Source organism: Pleurodeles waltl, chromosome 8, assembly GCF_031143425.1.
Source record: "Pleurodeles waltl isolate 20211129_DDA chromosome 8, aPleWal1.hap1.20221129, whole genome shotgun sequence".
Classification (NCBI taxonomy): domain Eukaryota; kingdom Metazoa; phylum Chordata; class Amphibia; order Caudata; family Salamandridae; genus Pleurodeles; species Pleurodeles waltl.
Genome location: NC_090447.1, coordinates 1,538,553,639 through 1,538,571,653, shown reverse-complemented (window position 1 = coordinate 1,538,571,653; position 18,015 = coordinate 1,538,553,639). Strand labels below are relative to the sequence as shown.

Genomic DNA, 18,015 nt, shown 5'->3' with positions numbered 1-18,015 from the left:
TATTTGGGGGACACCCTCTGGCTAAGTATACCGCAACCTCCATACCCATTTCAATGGGCATGATCAATGCCCCTCTTCCACATTGCTAATGAAGGTGGGGCGGGGGGGGGCTTCTGCCTTCAATGTCCTGGCAATATCTCTTTTAGCAAGTTCTAGGCCCAAAAAAAGGAACATTTGTTTGTATCTATGCCCCCTATGCCCTCCGTCCAGTAAAATAGGGCTAGCTTTGGATCGATCGTGATCGTCCCCAAGAGGACCTCACTCAGGCGGGAAGTCACGCCCCGCCAGAACTGACTCAGTGCTGTGCAACCGCATATAGTATGCATGAATGTACCCTCCCCCTCTCTGCAACGGAGGCATGTCAGGGAGTCAATCCTGTCTATACGCCACAATCGGTGTCTCAAGTAGTAGGCTCTTTGTAAATATTTATGTTGTATCAAGCGGAGGTGGCCTGAAATGGCTGCCTCACAGGGAGCACCCTAGGCCTCCGTCCAATCATCGTCAAGTGATCCTAAGTCTGCCTCCCATGCTGCTTGAAGAGCCGGGAGCATAGTGGAGCTGTCAATGACAAGTGTCTGTAGATTCTTGTTATTTTGAGGCCACCCAGGCCCCGTAAGGCGTTTGCATTCTAGAGGGCTAAATTCTGGGATATCGGTGGGGTTCCTACAGTACAGGGTGAGGGTGTGTCACAGCTGAAGACAGCGATGGAATTGGCTTCAATGCAACATGTCGTCTGTTTGAATCTCCTGGAATGATTTTAATGCTGTTCCCTGCATCACGACACCTAGGGCAGAGATGCCAATGGTGTCCCACGCCCCAAATCCCTCCAGTTGTGCCATCTGATGTAGCACCCTGCCCGACCTAATTGTTTCTGCTCCATAAGCCTCCCTCACCATCCTATCCACCTCAAAGAGCGTTGCTTAATCCAAAGAACCACTTGGGTTGCCGGTGGAAGAACTGTCATCCCTCTCCCATTGTACAGACAGTGAAGTAGAGGAGTGGATTCCATCGCCCACCTCTCAGCTGCGAACCCTGAGAACTCCTGGTGGGCTATGCCACCAGTCGTTGATTATCAGAAGGCGGAATGCTGAGTAGTAGAAGAGAACGTCAGCTGCGGCAATACCTCCATAATAAGTGGACTGAAAACAGGTTCTAAGAGCAATCTGGGCTGCTCCACCCACCAAAGGAATCCTCCAAGGACGGGATTAATCTGCTGAAACCACGACTGGGGAATGGCATAGGGATAATTCTGAGGTTGATATAATAGGCGGGGCAGGGAGACCATCTTGAATATTGTCGATCTGCCTGTCAAGGACAGCGGCAGAAGTGACTAGAGCCTCACCTTCTCCCTTACACAGGCTAACGCTGACGCCAGGTTCCGGGCCCATGACATGATCAGATCTGGGGATCCAAATTCACTTAAGTATTCAAAGCCACCCTCAGTTAGTAATAGGCCAGGTGTCCAACTTATGGACCAAGTGTAGCCGTTGACAGGAAAAACCTTGGATTTTGTGGTGTTCATATAGAGGCCGAAGTTTTCGCCGAAAACAAGCAAGATTTGTATAATGTATGATTCTGAGGTTTCTGGTTCAGTAAAAAAAAAAAAAATACATGTGTCGTTCGGATAATGGGTGATTCTGACCCATATCCCTGCCCTTCCCTAGAAGCCCCTTACCTGGGTATCCAATCTAACCCAAACGGCCAAGGGCTCAATGGCTAGTGAAAAAAGGAGTGGGGATAAAGGGCTTTCCTGTCTTGTCCCCTACAAATAAGGAAGGGATCCGATAAAGCTCCTGTCACCCTTACTGTTGCTGATAAATTGGTGTATAAAAGTTGAAAGTAGGAAATAAATCTGGGGCCAAAATTCGGCTGCTGGAGAAGAGCAAATAATCCCAGTTGGCCGAATCAAATTCCCTGTCTTTATCCACCAGGAGCATGGCTGCTGGCATCTCCAGACAATCTGCAAGTGCTAAGGCATTATAGACACGCCTGATGTTATGGCGCATTGCCGGGAGGGCATAAAACACGACCAGTCCAGGTGTACCAGATCTGGGATGTGTCTGACTAGCCTGTTTGTCAGAAGTTTCATCTCCATATTCATGAGTGAACTTAGACGACAGGACAAGTATTCTTCTGGTGGGCGACCTGTCTTGGGAAAGACAACAAGTTCTGCATGCTGCCAATCCGGCAGAAGTGGCTCACCCTCCAGTGCCGAATGTATCACCCTAAGTAGGTGTTTTCCAAAACAGGGCATGTATGCTTTAAAAAAATTCACATGGGATCCCAATGGGGCCAGGAGCCCATCCCATCTGCAAGGCTGACAAGGCTGAAGCAATCTCCTCCTCCATAATGAACTCCTCTAGCTGAGCCCGGGCAAAATCTGGAAGTATCTGGAGGGGCAAGGCATCTACAAATTCTACTATTTGTTACAGAGTCAGTGCCTCCATGTGGGTGTATGCTTCCCAGTAATATCTGTCAAAACTCTGAGCCAATTCCCAGGGATTCACTAACAGCCGACCCACCTCCGTTTTTTAAGATGATTTGACATGCTGAGATTGGGTTGCCAGAACTATTAGTCTCGAGTCTACCTAACATTCCGGAGTATAACTCAGGCGTAACTGTCCTCCTGTGGAATATGACAGGATATTACTACAGATCCCAAAAAATCTCTTTTTTTTTTTAGATTCTTTAAAAGTGGACATTATATGTCTGCAGGAAAGTTGGTCTATTGCCAACTCACAATCAGATAATTACTGTGCACTTAGATGTCCAGCCCAAATTTCCAGGACGGGACAGACTATCTACAAATTATCTATGGCCAATTATGATCTCTTCAATCATTTCTTCAATCGAACTCAATGTGTGAAAATAATTATAAAAACATCTGATTAATGTGTATATGCCCAGTGGGCTAAAAAAAACAAAAAAAACATTCTTTAATCAAATAGATACTGGCCTTCAAATCGAAAATGATCCAGTCAAAAAATACCACTTCATATTCGTGACGGGTGATTTCAGTACCAAAGTTTCTAATCAAATATTAGAGATTTTCCCAGAAAAATAAAGATAAGCAGCTCCAAGTATCACCTTCTCTTGATTTCCCTCTAGTTCAAGAGCTGATAAATGAGGATTAACAATTCTTTAGGGAACATGAATGTATTATAATAGAAGGTCATCTTCAAAGAGATACCCCACAAACTATACACGATCTTGTATTAAGGGGATCTGATAATAGACAATGTAATTTCTTTAAATTCTGCAAATGGTCTTCTTTTTGGTCTGAATATAGACACCTTTAGAGACCACAGAACATTGTCTAGTAGAGTCACTGTCAGTGACCAGCGAATCACCAGTGAGTGTACCAGAGACTATAGCCTTATGGAACGTGAAGGAAGTATTTCTATAGAAATTTAATGAATGCTGCATTTGAGTAAATTAGCTAATATTTGTCACCAGGGATCGAAAAATCTACTCGACCACTTGGCATGGTGAGTCATATTTTATCAGGTTGAGCTATTTTTAGAACCTACTCGCCCCTTTTGGTGAGTTGACATAGAACAGGTGTTCTGTTGAGTCAGAAACAGAATTAGCAATTAAGTTGTCTTTAAATCTTATTCTTGTCACATTTGCTCTGTGTTCAGAGACAGAGGTCAAAAATCAGTTGGTCTTCTTACAATGCAATTACTTTTCCTTGTGATTGCAAAGTTCCAGGATTTCGTAAGGTGAACTATCTGGCCTGTGTGAAATGAAAGGCTGTCTGTTTCAGATTTTTCCTAACATACAACATTTATATGACTACGTCAACTTTACAAACATTTCAAAATATATTTGAGTAGCTGTGAAAGACCATTTTTTTGTACTTCTGTGTGATGAAAAAAATATTTTAATAGAATGAAAAAAAGTCAGAACACTTTACTTGGTGATGTGCAAATGATAAATGTTTTCTGAAACCTAATTGTCACACATTATTGTTAATACACTATATAGTTTTATCAGTAAAGCTCAAAGTTAGTGGGAAGGTTTCTGGACATTTCTTGGAAATTTACTGTCTGTAAAGGATAGTGCGCTACCACATCATGCTTTAGTAATATATTTATTAAAAGTGTGTGTTTAAACAAACTGAGAAACACTCCTGCCCTGATGGCAAAGCTATTAGTTAACTAAGAGGCAAGTCATGGATCATGTGTACCCTATATAGCTAGATTTATTATACATGGAGCAAACGTTTAGTGTATTTAATCAAACAAAAGAGGATTTTTTTTCACAGCAGAAATGCTGAACACACATATTTGAAGGTGCACTTGTGTGAGAACAAAGAAAAAGGCGACTGTAAAATACAATATTTGCCTAGGATCACACAATTTGAGACCCGTTTCAAGTACATTAGTTAGGTCAAGTAGATTATTCAAGCTACTCGACCTGCAGGTCTAGTAACATTTTTATGATTTTTCGAGGCCTGCATCAATAGAACATCAAATACTCAACACCACGGAGTAAAGCATGAAACAGACAAAGTTTATTTCTCCTACTCGAGGCCACAGATTCCCCACAACTGTGAAAAGAGAAACGATGGCTGGGAGAGTTCCCAGTTCAAAAGCCTTTGGACATTAGATCTTGCCTAGTACAAACAAGTAAAAAGGGTCAGGCCTAGCCAGGTCCTTTACAATGATGTCTGTGTTCGTATTCACTCCTCTCTCCCACAATCCAATACAAGCGGCCACCAATTTCTCCTGACAGCAAAGGGAATAGGGGGGTACCTGGGAGTGGGCAGGGGTTCAGATGAACACACCTCCAGGCAACTGAGTGGTCAGGTATTGCCAGGCCTAAAATTTCCAAGACTGTTTTTAACAGGTGCTGATCCATAGCCTGAACAACCAGGTAAGTGCCACCTTAATCAATTAATCAGATTTTTGATAAATGTTAAAAATAACATTTGTATGAACGTATTACTATTTTCCAAAGCCAACATGGGAAAAAGTGACTTTTAATCACAAATGACCCCTTCTCTATAGGATAAGCCATGGTAATCTATACATGAAAATAGAAATTAGTAGCTAGTTATTAAAGGGACAGTGTTTCAATATTTAGCATGCTAAACTGTACATTTATCACACAACATTGTGAGCTACAAGGCCCATGTAGGATTGTAAAATGTAAATCTAAGTATGTCTACATGTCAAAATGGTTAATTTCGATGAGTGCTGCTGCACGGTTTAGGCTGCAGCAATTTAGGCAAGAATAATAGGCCTGAAGCCAGTCTCTTGTTACAATAATATATGCAGTGTAGTTGTGCACTGCACCCTATGTAACATTTATCTTCGTAGGTTACCTGTGAATTAAATATGAAGATTATTCTGGTGTGTTTTAATAAAAGTCAACTCTCTTGTAAGTAGGAAGTCTGGTAGCCACACACGTGGGTTAAAGATGTAGATTTATTAAGAAGTCGTCTCTTAGGTCTAGCAACAGCATCCTCACTGCTCAGCTCACTCTTGCCAACTGACTCTTACCAGCACAGGTACTCATCAACATTCCATTCCATCACACACACACGCTGAGCAGCAAGGAACGGAGATCTGTGGAGAGGATGCATTATAGCAACATCAAGTCATAACATGGTGTTACTTAAAATGTAAATAAACCATGTTTTTGGGGTGAGTGCACATGCAGTGGGAGGTGGGAAGCAGTTTCCGAGTGCCCAAAGTAAAAAAATAGCTGAAAAACTACCAATGAATGGGTGAACCACTCAAAACGATGTACTTTCTTACACAGCTTTCTAGGATTTTCATTTAAAGGTATAAATATTTTTAATGGGAGATAATGATTTAGGTCTTCGAGAAGAGCATATCAGATTCATTCAAGAGATGGGCTACTCTCCTTCAGTACGGCAGCATGTGTTGGGTCAGTAACGTCAGAAGATGGTCTACTCTTTGTTATATGTACAATGGAGGCAGATCTGGTGTTTGGTGACTATGAGGCCTGACAAGCTCATACAGTGGCAGCAATGTGTGGGTCATACAAGCCTGGTGTTCTGTTGCCAAGATGTCAGGTGACACTCTCTCCTAGGAGAGTTCACACACTCATGGCATGCAATGTCAGAAGTAGGCAGATCACACAGAGCTGAGGTTCTGTAAATGTGGGGCGACATGTTCCCAATCCAGAACATGGTGTAGTCTGTCAGCAGTGAGCACATCATGCGGATCAGGGACTGCATCACAACTGGGCCTGAAGAGCTCTCACACAGTAATAGCAGCAGTTTGCAGTCACAGAGACCTGGGGTTCCCCACTATGGAGCCACAGGAGGCTCTCTGTCCTAGGAGACCTCAGGCTGTGTCATGTTGTGCAGTTGCAGCAGTGTGGAGGTTGCACAGATCTGGGTTAGGTAATGAGCGAGGCTAGAGGATGGGGTCTCACTGTCGGACTACAGCAGGGACACACTCGCTATCAGAAGGCGAGCAGTGGCATTCTCTGTGCTGGGCTGCACATGGAGACATATTCATTGACGGGCTGCACTAGGAGAGATACTTATTGCCAGGCCAAATGGAGAGATAATCTTATGCAGCAAACATAAATTTACCAAGAGAGCTGCAATCTCCAGCCAGCAATCTTGAGGTAACATTGATGGGCTTACCTTGAGGCCGGACTTGGAGCTATATTTTAATTAATTCCAAGATTTTGTAATGTGCTATGTTTCACATTTTGGTTACTGCAGAGTGCTGAAAAAGAAAACAAATGAAAAGCGTAAAGAGGTGAGCGGGAAGTTGGAGCCGAGCCAGGCAGGGTGAGTAACCATTTCCGATATCTTTCGTGGCAACGCTTGCTCAGTACACACTCTAGCTGACTGCAAGTGTGAATTGGTTGCTTATCAAATGTTTCCTCAGCTGCTTGTAATTGGGTAGAGCTTTTAAATTAGGGCTCATGTTATTCCGCAGTGCTGTGCCTTGCTCAGCTAGTGCTCTGCCTCTGTGTTTTTTTCACTTCTAAGACAGTTGCTTGATCAGATGGGCTTTGAACTAAAGTTTGTGGTCGGACATACTGAAGTGTCAATTTCCACAGGTATTCTGGGCTTTTGACCGAGTATGCTTTGATAAGTGTGAAATGAACATAGAAGCGTTGGGGTGATTTGAAGGTAGGTTTAATGTGACACCACTTGCCGAGGTTTATGCACATTCTAGCTGCCTGGATCTCAACAGGGAGACAAATGTAGATGACATAACAATTGTCTAGGTGTGCCGTACAATGGCTTGTCAGATCAAATCAGTGCTTGTGTCAAGGAGGAGGTTTTTTGACACAAGGAGAGAAGTACATTTGCAATGTTTCTCCCTACATTGACCTGTGGACTGCACATTCAGAACTGAAAAGGTTGTCCACATACCTCACCTTCTCGGAGGGTGAGGGGTGGGTATTCAAGGCTTGAGGGACAGATGAGTGGTAATAAATTGGTCTCAAAATGCTCCCACTACTAGAATTTCTGTCTTGGCGCCATTCACGCACAGGCAACTTTTCCTTACTCAATGTTAACCTGGTCTCGGCACCAGGAAATGCTAGTTGTTTTAGCAAACCACGCAGAACATTGGTAAGTTCACTTGGTTTTGCACAATGAACTGTGCCAAGGCATGTAGGTAAATGTTAAACAGTAGACATGAGTTGCATGATTCTTGGGGAATGCCACAAGGACACAGGGATGGTGGACAATTTAGCTGGCTCAAATCTGCCCTTTTTGGCTATAGTCGGTTAGATTTGAACATTGTGGAGCAGGTGCAGATATGTTCTCACCGTGTTCCAACCTCTCCAAACGTACAACATGGTCAATCGTCTAATAGGGCGTGAAAAGGTTGACTAGTATGAGAACTTTTCTTGCCCAAGACTACGGAAAGGAGGAGCTCTTCCGTAATTTTAGTTAGGGCCCTTTTGGTGCCCCTTGCAGCTAAGAAACCAGGCTGAAGGTCATGGAGGTGCTGGTTTGGCTCCAAGTACTCATGAAGTTGCCTTCTTTCCTTCCTACCCATAATTTAGCTGAGAAAGGGGCTGGAGGTTTCTCACTGTCAGGTGCATGCCGAGGCATACTTAGGATCTTATGCTGCAAAGGAAGTCCCCAATTACTTGCTTCCTTTGCGTTCTTCTGAGCAGATGTATGTGTATGCGATTGTGGGGTTTCTCAGGGAAGGTCATCCGTGGGGGTTGTCTGTGGTCAGACTACGGCGAGTTTGGTAACATTCTTACAATCATGCTGCCGCCTCCCTTCAAACATAAACATACTCACTCATGTTTAAAGAGCTCCTGGATCCGATCCCATCCGGACTCTGGAGGTAGCGGGGGTGGGCTGCGCATGCACTCAGGCAGAACAAGCAGCTCTTTGTCCATATGGGGCGTGGCATCTTCTTCCTGTGCAAGGACCCGGGGAAATAGGTACAGGCATCGACGCTGGGTCACGCCAGGATGCAGGCGTGGCTCATGGACCCCCATGGACGGATCAGCCACTGAGATGGAAAGACAAGAAGTGGTCAATATTACAGATTCAATAACATTCCAAGAAACAGCCTGACATCTGTGACAGCAACTACAACCTGTTAACTGATATTTTACCTTTTGACCCAAATAGAACAGGGACAGCAAACAGTCTGAGATCTCCCTAGTCCCTGAACACTATGGAAAACTATGGCCACCCTACTACCACTGGTGAGGCCTTCTGACAGTATTGTGTTTAAAATGTTGGGAATAATAATACAAAAAAAATATATAAAAAAAAAAAAAAAAAAAACACGCCACAAACCTCATGTACTTAAGTTATTATTAGCCAACAAAACTAGTACACATTTCATCAACATGACCGGTGAGAGACTTAGGGCCAGTCTGACCACCAAAGCTGCGGGGATGAGGCCGCTCTCAAGCCGGCAGCCTCACCCCTGTCGTATTATGATGTTGCCACCAGGCTGACCAGCGAAACGTCTTATTACAACATTTCCGCAGGTCAACCTGGTGGAAACAGTGTGGCGGCATCGGCCTTGGCTCCCTTAGAGAGCCGAGGCCAATGCCATTGCACACAGCATCCTCGGAATGCGGACTGTCTGCCATAGCAAACTGCGCATTCCGAGGTTGCTGACAGGGCAGTGCAGGGATCCCCTTGTGGCCCCCAGCACTGGCTTTCCGCAGCCTTTTCATGGCAGGGACCCCGCCATGAAAAGGCTGGCAGAAAGTGAAGTTGTGATCAGCATGGCGGTCCCCATGGGCATCTCCGTCGCTAACCACGACTTCAATCACTGCCAACCCTTATCCCGGCGGTGATGGCTGTCTCTTGTTGGTCCGACCTCCATATCCTATCATAATCTGGTGGTCAGACCACCAGGAGTGCGACTGTCCGACAGCCACCGCGTGTTTGGCAGCACGTGGACCATCCAACTGGTAATGAGGCCCTTAGACAGCTCTGCTGAGAATCAAACCTGTAATGTTCGACATCACTGAGCAGAAACTTGCTCAACGCACTTAGTTTTTTACTATTCTGCAAATATATCCACAGGTTCTGAGCACTGTAAAGTTTCTACACAAAGCAGATTAACACTCATGTGTGAAAGTTGTTGGACAAGTCGGACTTGGGTGTGATGTTAGGGGGCCTTGGACTGAATAGCATGCTATATAGAGAGAGACTCAGGGCTAGCAGGCAGTGGTTCGAAGAAGCCATGCATGGAACAATAGTACAGAATGCTAGTGAGGGCTCAAAGTAGGGCTTAGATAATTTAGATTGTTACTATGAACGGCTGTGCTGATCAGTGCAGTGTGGTACTCAAAATGTACCATCAGTGGCCCAGCGCTGGATTTAGGCGTCACATCTAGTAAAGTTGGTGGGGGAGGCAACACAAGACAGTTTGATGAAAGTCAGAATCACATGGATTATTTGCACGCATTTTCGTAGAAAAGAGGTGGAATTAGAAAGGTTGCCGGTCTTGTATACAAGTTGGTCTCCTTATTGCACTTAGTGTAGGAGTCAATGATAATCAAGTGCTACAGTCTACCTGCTTGTAAAAGGTGTGTGCATAAATGCAAACATCTGAACCTGGTAAGAAGTACATTCTGAAAAATAATTGGGGAATTGAATTTTCCCTGGTGACTTACGTTGAAGAGGAGGAGATTTTAGGCAGAAGAGACCGAAAATAAAGCATTTTGGGCTTCGAAAATTGTTAGTTTCCCGCCTGAATTAGGTCGGTGGATATATACACGTGTCTGCTACTTTTATTCTCCATTAAGACCCAGTCGCCATGATAAGATATTTAAGCATTTCAGATGTTTACAGATTATGAATCTTGATACTTTATTCATATTTTGCAAGATAGATTGAAATTATTGTTGGGGGAAAAAAGGGGTTTGTTGATCCTTTAGTGCATGGCTATTAAAATCACCTCTGCAGCAAAAAACATGTATATCTGTTGGGATGGAGAAAGGTCACCTGTATGTCTCTGGACAGCAAGTGTCCCTGCCTCAAATTCACCATAGCAAGCGGAAGCATTTTGATCCATCTCAACACAAGCAACAATGATTCAAGTGTGCTTGTGTTATTTTCTGTACAAGAGACTCTCAGAGCAGGCTCTCAATCAACCAGACAATCAATCAATCAATCAGAAATTTGTAGCGTGCACTACTCATCCATAAGGGTCTCAAGGCACTGTTGGGGTCAGTCCTCTGTGCTTCAGTCGAAGAGCCAGGCCTTAAAATCCTTCCTGAATTGAGGTAACAATGGTGACAGTCTGAGGTGGAGGGGCAATGTGTTTCAGCTCTTTCCCGCAAGGTAGGCAAAGGATCTTCCTCCAGCTGAGGTCTTTCATATGCAGGGTTCAGTGGCTAGTGCCTGTTGAGTGGAGCGGAGAGGTCTGGCCGGGAAGTAGAAGGTGATGTGGTGGCTGAGACAGGTTGGTCCCAGGTCGTGGAGAGCCTTATATGCGTGGACGAGGAGTTTGAAGTTGATCCTTTTCTCAATGGGGAGCCAGTAGAGATCCCTCAGGTGCCTGATGATGTGTTTGTAAAGGGGGACATCCACGGTGACTCTGGCGGACGCGTTGTGGATGTGCAGTCGTTTCTTCAAATTCTTCTGGGTGGTGCCGGCGTAGAGGGCTCTGCCATAATCGAGTCTGCTGGTGAACAGGGCGTGGATCTACAGTCTTGCAGTAGTCATTTGGGATCCATTTGAAGATCTTCTGGAGAAGTCTGCGTGTGTGGAAACAGGAGCATGCGACAGAATTGACTTAGTGGGTCATGGTGAGAGATTAATCCAGGATGAAGCCAAGGTTGCGTGCATGGTTTGCTGGGGTAAGGAAACTGCAGAGTGTACAAGGCCACCAGGACTCGTCCCAGGATGTTGTGGAGGGACCCAGTATGAGGATCTCAGTCTCATCTGAATTGAGCTTGAGGCAGCTCTCCTTCATCCAGGCGGCAACAGCGTCCATTCTGTTGTGGAAGTTCTTTTTGGCAGTTGTCGGGTTTTCGGTCAGTGAGATGGTCAGCTGGGTGTCATTGGCATAGGAGACAATGTTCAGTCTGTGGCTTCTCATGATGGACGTGAGCAGCGCCATATAGATGTTGAACAGTTTGGAGCTCAGGGAGGAGCCCTGGGGTGCTCTGCAGCTACCCTCCATAGATTCCCACAGGTATGGCAGGAGTTTGACTTTCTGTGTTGTGACGGTCAGGAAGGAGCCTATCCAATGTAGGGCCTTGCCGTGAATGATTGGAGTGTGATGGGAGACTGTGTCGAAGGCGACCGACAGGTCCTTTAGGATGAGGGCTGCTGTTTGGCAGTGGTCGAGAAGCGAGTGGATGTCATCTGTGGCGGTGAGGAGGGTGGCCTCCATGCTGTGGTTGCTCCTGAAACCTAATTGAGAGATGTCCAGGATGTTGTTATCCTCAATGTGTTTGTGGAGCTGTTCATTGATGGCCTATTTCAATGACTTGGCTGGGAAAGGCAGCAAAGAGATGGGGCAGTAGTTCTTGACAGCCAGGGGGTCAGCCGTGGGTTTCTTCAAGAGCCAGCGGACATCGGCGTGTTTCCAGTCCTGGGGGAAGGTAGCCGTTTCCGTCGAGCAGTTGAGAGCGTTGCGGAGCTCGGGTGCAATGGAGATGTTGGTTTTGTTGAAAATGTGGTGGGGACAGGGATCAGTAGGGGCTCCGGAGTGGATGTTGCTCATGATGGAGCAGATCTCGTCTGTGGTGAGGGTGGTCCAGCAGTGTGGTGGTTTGGAGAATCCGGGCTGGAGGGCTGTTGGTGGGTTAGGAGGGTCCTGGGATCTGAAGCTATTGTAGATGTCCTTGATTTTTCGATGTAAGAAGGTGGCAAGTCTGTCACAGAGGTGCTGAGATGGAGGGTTGTTCGACTGGGGTTTGGCAAACTCTTTCACCACGACGAAGTGCTCTTTGGTATTGTGTGCTGTTGCGCTGATACGGTCCTGCACGCCAGCTTTCCTAGTGGACCTGATGAGGTGGTGGTGGGATTTGAAGGCTGCGGGGTCCTTCGGGGACTCGCTGTTTCTCCATCTTTTTTCTAGCTGTCTGCAGGTGCACCTGGAGTCCTGGAGAGCTGGCCTTCTTGATGTTGTGTTTATCTAAGGTCATTTTGATTGGCGCTAGGGTATTGGTGCATTCGGAGATCCATTGGTGGAAGTTCCGTGGTGAGATGTTTGCGTCTGTGGCGTGGGGAGGTGGTGACTTGCTGAGGGTGTTGGTGAGCTGTTCCTCGGTGGTCTGGTTCCATTTCCTGTGAGGGAAGCGGACGGTGCAGAGGTGGACTGTAGTCATGGTGATGGCCTTTGCATGCACACCATCAGCACTCATCAGCTAAGCTCGACTACTGGCCTCTCTTACCTTCACACATTGTTTTCTCAGTCCCCAGCAATGGGGTCCTTCATCCAGACATGGGGGAAATGGATGCTGCATACATGTACCATTTCATGTGCCTAGATGATGCATGTATGGAGCGTGTGTGGCACACGCATCCTAACCACACTGGGATCCATTATGTATTTGTTACATTCACATGGTATCCAAAATTGAGGTTGGAGAAGGCCCAGACAGAAGTAAGTGGAGAGCTCTCCTAGGAACGTTATTCTTCCTGTACTGTGTCCACTGCCCTATTCGTTCAGTAGTCCTCCACCTTTCTTTTCCTCTTCGTCATCCTAGAACCCTCTTCAAATGTTGTCTATTGGAGGGACACCCAGGTGCAGAGAGAGGCTCTGCTTGCGAAGCTGATAAGACCGCGGGACAGGAATGCAACACAACTGCAGCATCAGCATGGTTATTACTCTGGAATAGTCCTGGCTGGTCTACCGTAGCTAGGGTCTGTGCAGCTTGAGGCGTGCTCGAAGCAGATGGGAGGTCTTGGGGCTTCTTCTACCAGACTACTTAGAAATTGATCCCTTGAAGGCAAGATGGATGCTGCTGATCCCGGTAGATGAAGGAATGCCGCTGTCTCCTTAATGCTTGGGGGCTTCTAGCTCTGCAAGGTGTCCAAGTCTAGTCATGATGGTAAGAGTCACTATAGAGCCTTGGCTACCTGGGATTTTGAGGCAGAGGGACATCCTCTTGAACCATCACTGTTATGTTATGTTATGTTATAGGGAAGCTAATTTGTAAATGTCGGAAGGTGGCGAACGTTGCATTAGCAGAGTAAATCACTCAGGAGGAGCTTGTCTTGATCCATGTCGTGCTGCGGAGAAAGGTGGGAGTGAGGTGAGGTTCGTGAGATGTTGGCATTTGGTGCACAGGCAAGCAGTAAATCTGCAATGCTTTTCTCAAGCTCCACAGTACAATCAGTGAGCATTCCGAGCTCTCCATCGTTGTAATGCAAAAAAAGAGATTTAGAACCTATGACAAAAGAGAACAACATATGGAGAGAACAGAAAGCAAGAGAAAGAATTATAGAGGTAAACAGTGCGAGGATGAAAGACTGAGACAAGATAGACAGACATGCAATATATGATATAAAGGACTTTTCTAGTGCACTAAAGTCAAAGCTTTCAGGTGCCAAGACCATTAACTGAGAAATCTGAAAGAGTAAATGAACTAGTAATTAAATAGCAAAGTTTGCTTTCTGCTAATAGTGAGAGAGCATTGGGACCGGTGATCCAACGCAAAGTGCATGTGAGAGCCTGGTAGCTGCAACCAAAAATGCTGTCTGAGGAACAGACTTTCTGTGTACACAGAACCTGAAGATAATACGGATTTCCAGATCTTAGGAAACAAAGTGAAACATGCCAAATGATTTGGAAGTCAAGAATGGTTGAGAGAGACTAGACTGCATTATGTACCATCATTGAAGATTTAAATTGCATGTTTTTTGGTACTGTGAACCAATGCCGCTGCTGTAATGATGGGGTTACCTTCCCCTACTTCTTACCACCTATGAGCAACCTGGCAGCTGCATTTTGAGTCAACTGCAGGAAATAAAGGGATTTGTCAGAGGATCCCAGAGTGACACTGTTACTGTGTATAACTTGGATTGGATGAAGACATTGTCATGAGGTGTGGTGGACTTAACTTTTCTTAGTTTTGGCATTCGTTTAGCCCTTTGCATACAAAAAGGTAATAACACCTGTAAGAGCACCGAAGAGCAAGACAGGGTGAGAAGGAGTAGGTGTGTGGAGGGAACCTTTGGATGGGGGTAATGTGAAGGAGTGAGCACGTGCGACTGTGGTAGAAAGTCAGACCCTCGACCTAAACATGCAAGAGTTTTGTGACAATTTATATCTTTCTGTCCATTACTTGGCATCAATCATGTCAAGAACTTAAACGGGCTGTTGACTTGTCATTTTGTTATGGTTCGGAGAATTGTCAATGTGGGCCCAGTCCCAGCATGGGAGTAAGTGCCCGGGATGAAATAGCAAATCAAAGGTATGTAGAGATGCCTCGACAATAGCAAATGTTTATCCTGAGCTTGTTGCTAAAAACATGCTTGAAGAGCTTTTCTGATGAGCTCTTTTGAGGCCGCAAGAGGTTCTGCTCTGCCTGTATAAATGATGTTGCATTTTCTTTCCTGATGACTCGTTCGAGGTTGCGGCCATTGCAGCAATCATTGTGCTTCTGGCTGTTGGCACTGCATTGAGGAAAGCATAACTTTCTGGAAGGCGGCCTCCCACATGGAGTAACAGACTGGTGCCCTGGTATTCAGACTGAATTAGTCTCAACATTTTCTCCAGAAGGATCTTCCTGCTCTTAGAATACCAGTCGCACTCTAGGGGAATATGCATAATGTTCTTGATTGACTGCCCTTTACAAAGGTTTTCTGGCTGACAGGTGGTGTTCAATAGGTGGCTTTGTTTGTCTACCTTGCCTAAGCAAGGTTTCGGAGATCGTCCATGCCATGCAGAGTGCGGGGGCATAGTTGTTGCTTTGGATGTAGCTTGTAGACCTCAATCCATCTTATACTTTTAAGCAGATCTAGGCACTCCTGCCATTCTTGCAGTTCAGTCTTGTGTATTACCTTTTGAGTGCTGTTTTATGAGACACTTGCATGAGGGACGTCCATCAGAAAGAAACACCTAGGGAGTAAGTTCAATTTTCTTGCGTCTCAGACTGTCCGGTCTTCCTTATGTGCTTTATTGTTCAGGTTGGTGAATTCTTCCCTGCACAGATCAATCAGATGAGCTGAGCATGCCTTGTTGAGTTTAGCTGCATTACCCTTCCCCCTGGCATCGACGTCTGACCAGTGTATCCAAGGTCAGCTTGGATGGCTTCTGATGGCAGTGACTGTGGTATTGGAGCATAACTGCCACAGTTTCCTCTCCAAGGAGTCCAAGGAGTTTGTCCATAGGTGACCATACCTCATCAACATATGAGCTGAGCAAATTCATTTTTACTTTAGTTTTGCTTGGTACACAGGAGAAAAATCCATCTCTGATGCAACGTGAATCAGAGCATCCCCTTGGCAATTGCTTCCATCTTCTTAGAAGACTTCTCTAGGTGTGGCTTCCATGACGCTGAGGTGCTAAAAGTTATGCCCAGGTAAGTAAAGATATGCACTCTGTTCGAGAGCAATTGGGGTATACACCAGAAGTACCGAGTTGTCAGCACAGCACTGTACTGGAGCAAAGACATTTGGATTTCCAGTGCATCCATGACAATCTTCAAGAGTTTCTCAGGAAGATGGTTTGTGTGTATGTTGAAAAGGAGGGAGGTCAGCAGACTGCCTTGCTTTAGCTGTTTTACTGGGGAACTTGGAGGTCAGTATACCATTTGTTCTATGCCTCACCTGTGCAGAGGTCTCTGTGGATAGTTTCTTCATCGGTGAGTATGAGTGTATTCAGAGATGTTTTTAATGGTTTTGACTATAGTTTGCTTTGGTCAATGTGTCAAAGCCAGACGAAAAATCTAAGAAAACCACAAACAAGCATTTTATTTTTCTGTTTTGAGTAGTTTGACACCAGGTGCTGGAGTATGAAAGCCTAGTTGATGACTGAGAGGCCAGGTCTAAAACCACCTCGGTCAGTCAAGAGATCTTTGGCTTCTTCCTATTACTAGATATTGTTTCAGGATTATGATGGTGATGATCTTGGCTTCCTTGGCTATTAAGCTAATGGGCCTGCATGATTCTGGGTCTGGCGTCTTGCTTGTTTTATATACTGGCACTATCATGTTACTGAGGGAGAATCCTGACATGGTGCAAGTTTCAGTGAGTAGTGAAAGAGGGCCTGTAAGATTTCCGCTCATCCACTTGGAAGCATTCGACCAGATTGTTTGGGAGGAGGTTAGGCTTCAAAGTTTTTTCATATTGATAATTTTTCAATCTGGAGATGGCATCTTTGCTCGGTTTAGGAGATAAGTCGTTTTTGATTTCTGTGTTTCTACTCTACGTGGGCAATAGGTTTTGAGTACTCAGAAGCTTCAGTCATCATGTCCATGTGTATTTTACTCAAGAGTTGAGCCAATGGAATATTCTGGAAGGTATTCTGAAAGTGATGAGATCACGAAGCTTGGAAGATTTTGGATCAAGGATAGGCGGCCTTTGGGAGCACCCCCAGGCAGCCATCTTACAGATTAATTTTGTGTTGATATTCAGTGCCACCTGATGGAATTCTTTCCAAGTCTTGTAATTGCCGGGCCTACACTACAATTGTGCTGGTGTTTTTAGTGACGGTTTTTCCAGAGTGCTTTAGATGTCCTTTGGGAAAGGATTTCCGCTAGCTCCTAAAAGAAGTTGCTCTGTAAGCCGACTGTCTTCAAATTTGTTTAGAAACCTTTGTTTGAGGAGTGTGGTTTCTGATAGATAATTCCACTCTTCTACAGCCTCTATGTCTAGGTTTCTCCAGTTTAGTATGATTCCCCTTCCGATTTCAGGAAGGCTCCCGGGTGTGTAGAATCAACAAGGTACATGGGGTTTGAGAGCTGCTACAAGGAAATGGAACTCTATGAGGTATATTCCTTTAAAATATATATGTATATATATGTTGGACTTTTTTCCTTAAGCAGGGTCATCCCTAATCTTTTTGCCTCCTATTTTTTCTGGCCTGTTGTTGTTGGCTTTTGAACTCTGAGCACTTTACCACTGCTAACCAGAGTTAAAGTGCATATACTCTGTGTACATTGTATTGTTGATTGGTTTATCCATGCTTGGCATATTTGATTTACTGGTAAGTACCTAGTAAAGTGCACTAGCTGTGCCCAGGGCCTGTAAATTAAATGTTACTAATGGGCCTGCAGCACTGGTTGTGCCACCCACATTAGTAGCCCTGTAAACATGGCTCAGACCTGCCACTGCAGTGTCTGTGTGTGCAGTTTTAAACTGCCAATTCGACTTGGCAAGTGTATCCACTTGCCAAGCCTAAACATTCCCTTTTCTTACATATAGGACACCCCTAAGGTAGACCCTAGGTAGCCCCATGGGCAGGGTGCGGTGTATGTTGAAGGTAGGACATATACTAATGTGGTTTATATGTCCTAACAGTGAAATACTGCTAAATTTGGTTTTCACAGTTGCAAGGCCTACCCTTCTCATAGGTCAACACGGGAGCTGCCTTTAAATATGATTAAAGCGTAGATTCCCTT

General features: G+C 45.1%; 1 protein-coding gene across 3 annotated transcripts in view; it reads right to left on the bottom strand.

The window, feature by feature from the left end:
- The window catches only part of TIMMDC1 (translocase of inner mitochondrial membrane domain containing 1), a 56,617-nt gene that overhangs the window by 32,381 nt on the left and 6,221 nt on the right, over positions 1 to 18,015 (bottom strand). For all 3 annotated transcript variants that reach the window (XM_069202984.1, XM_069202983.1, XM_069202985.1), the window contains exon 2: positions 8,261 to 8,477. In XM_069202984.1, coding sequence (XP_069059085.1) covers positions 8,261 to 8,463 — 203 coding nt within the window. In that variant the 5' untranslated portion in view covers positions 8,464 to 8,477. The remainder of the gene's footprint in view (positions 1 to 8,260; positions 8,478 to 18,015) is intronic.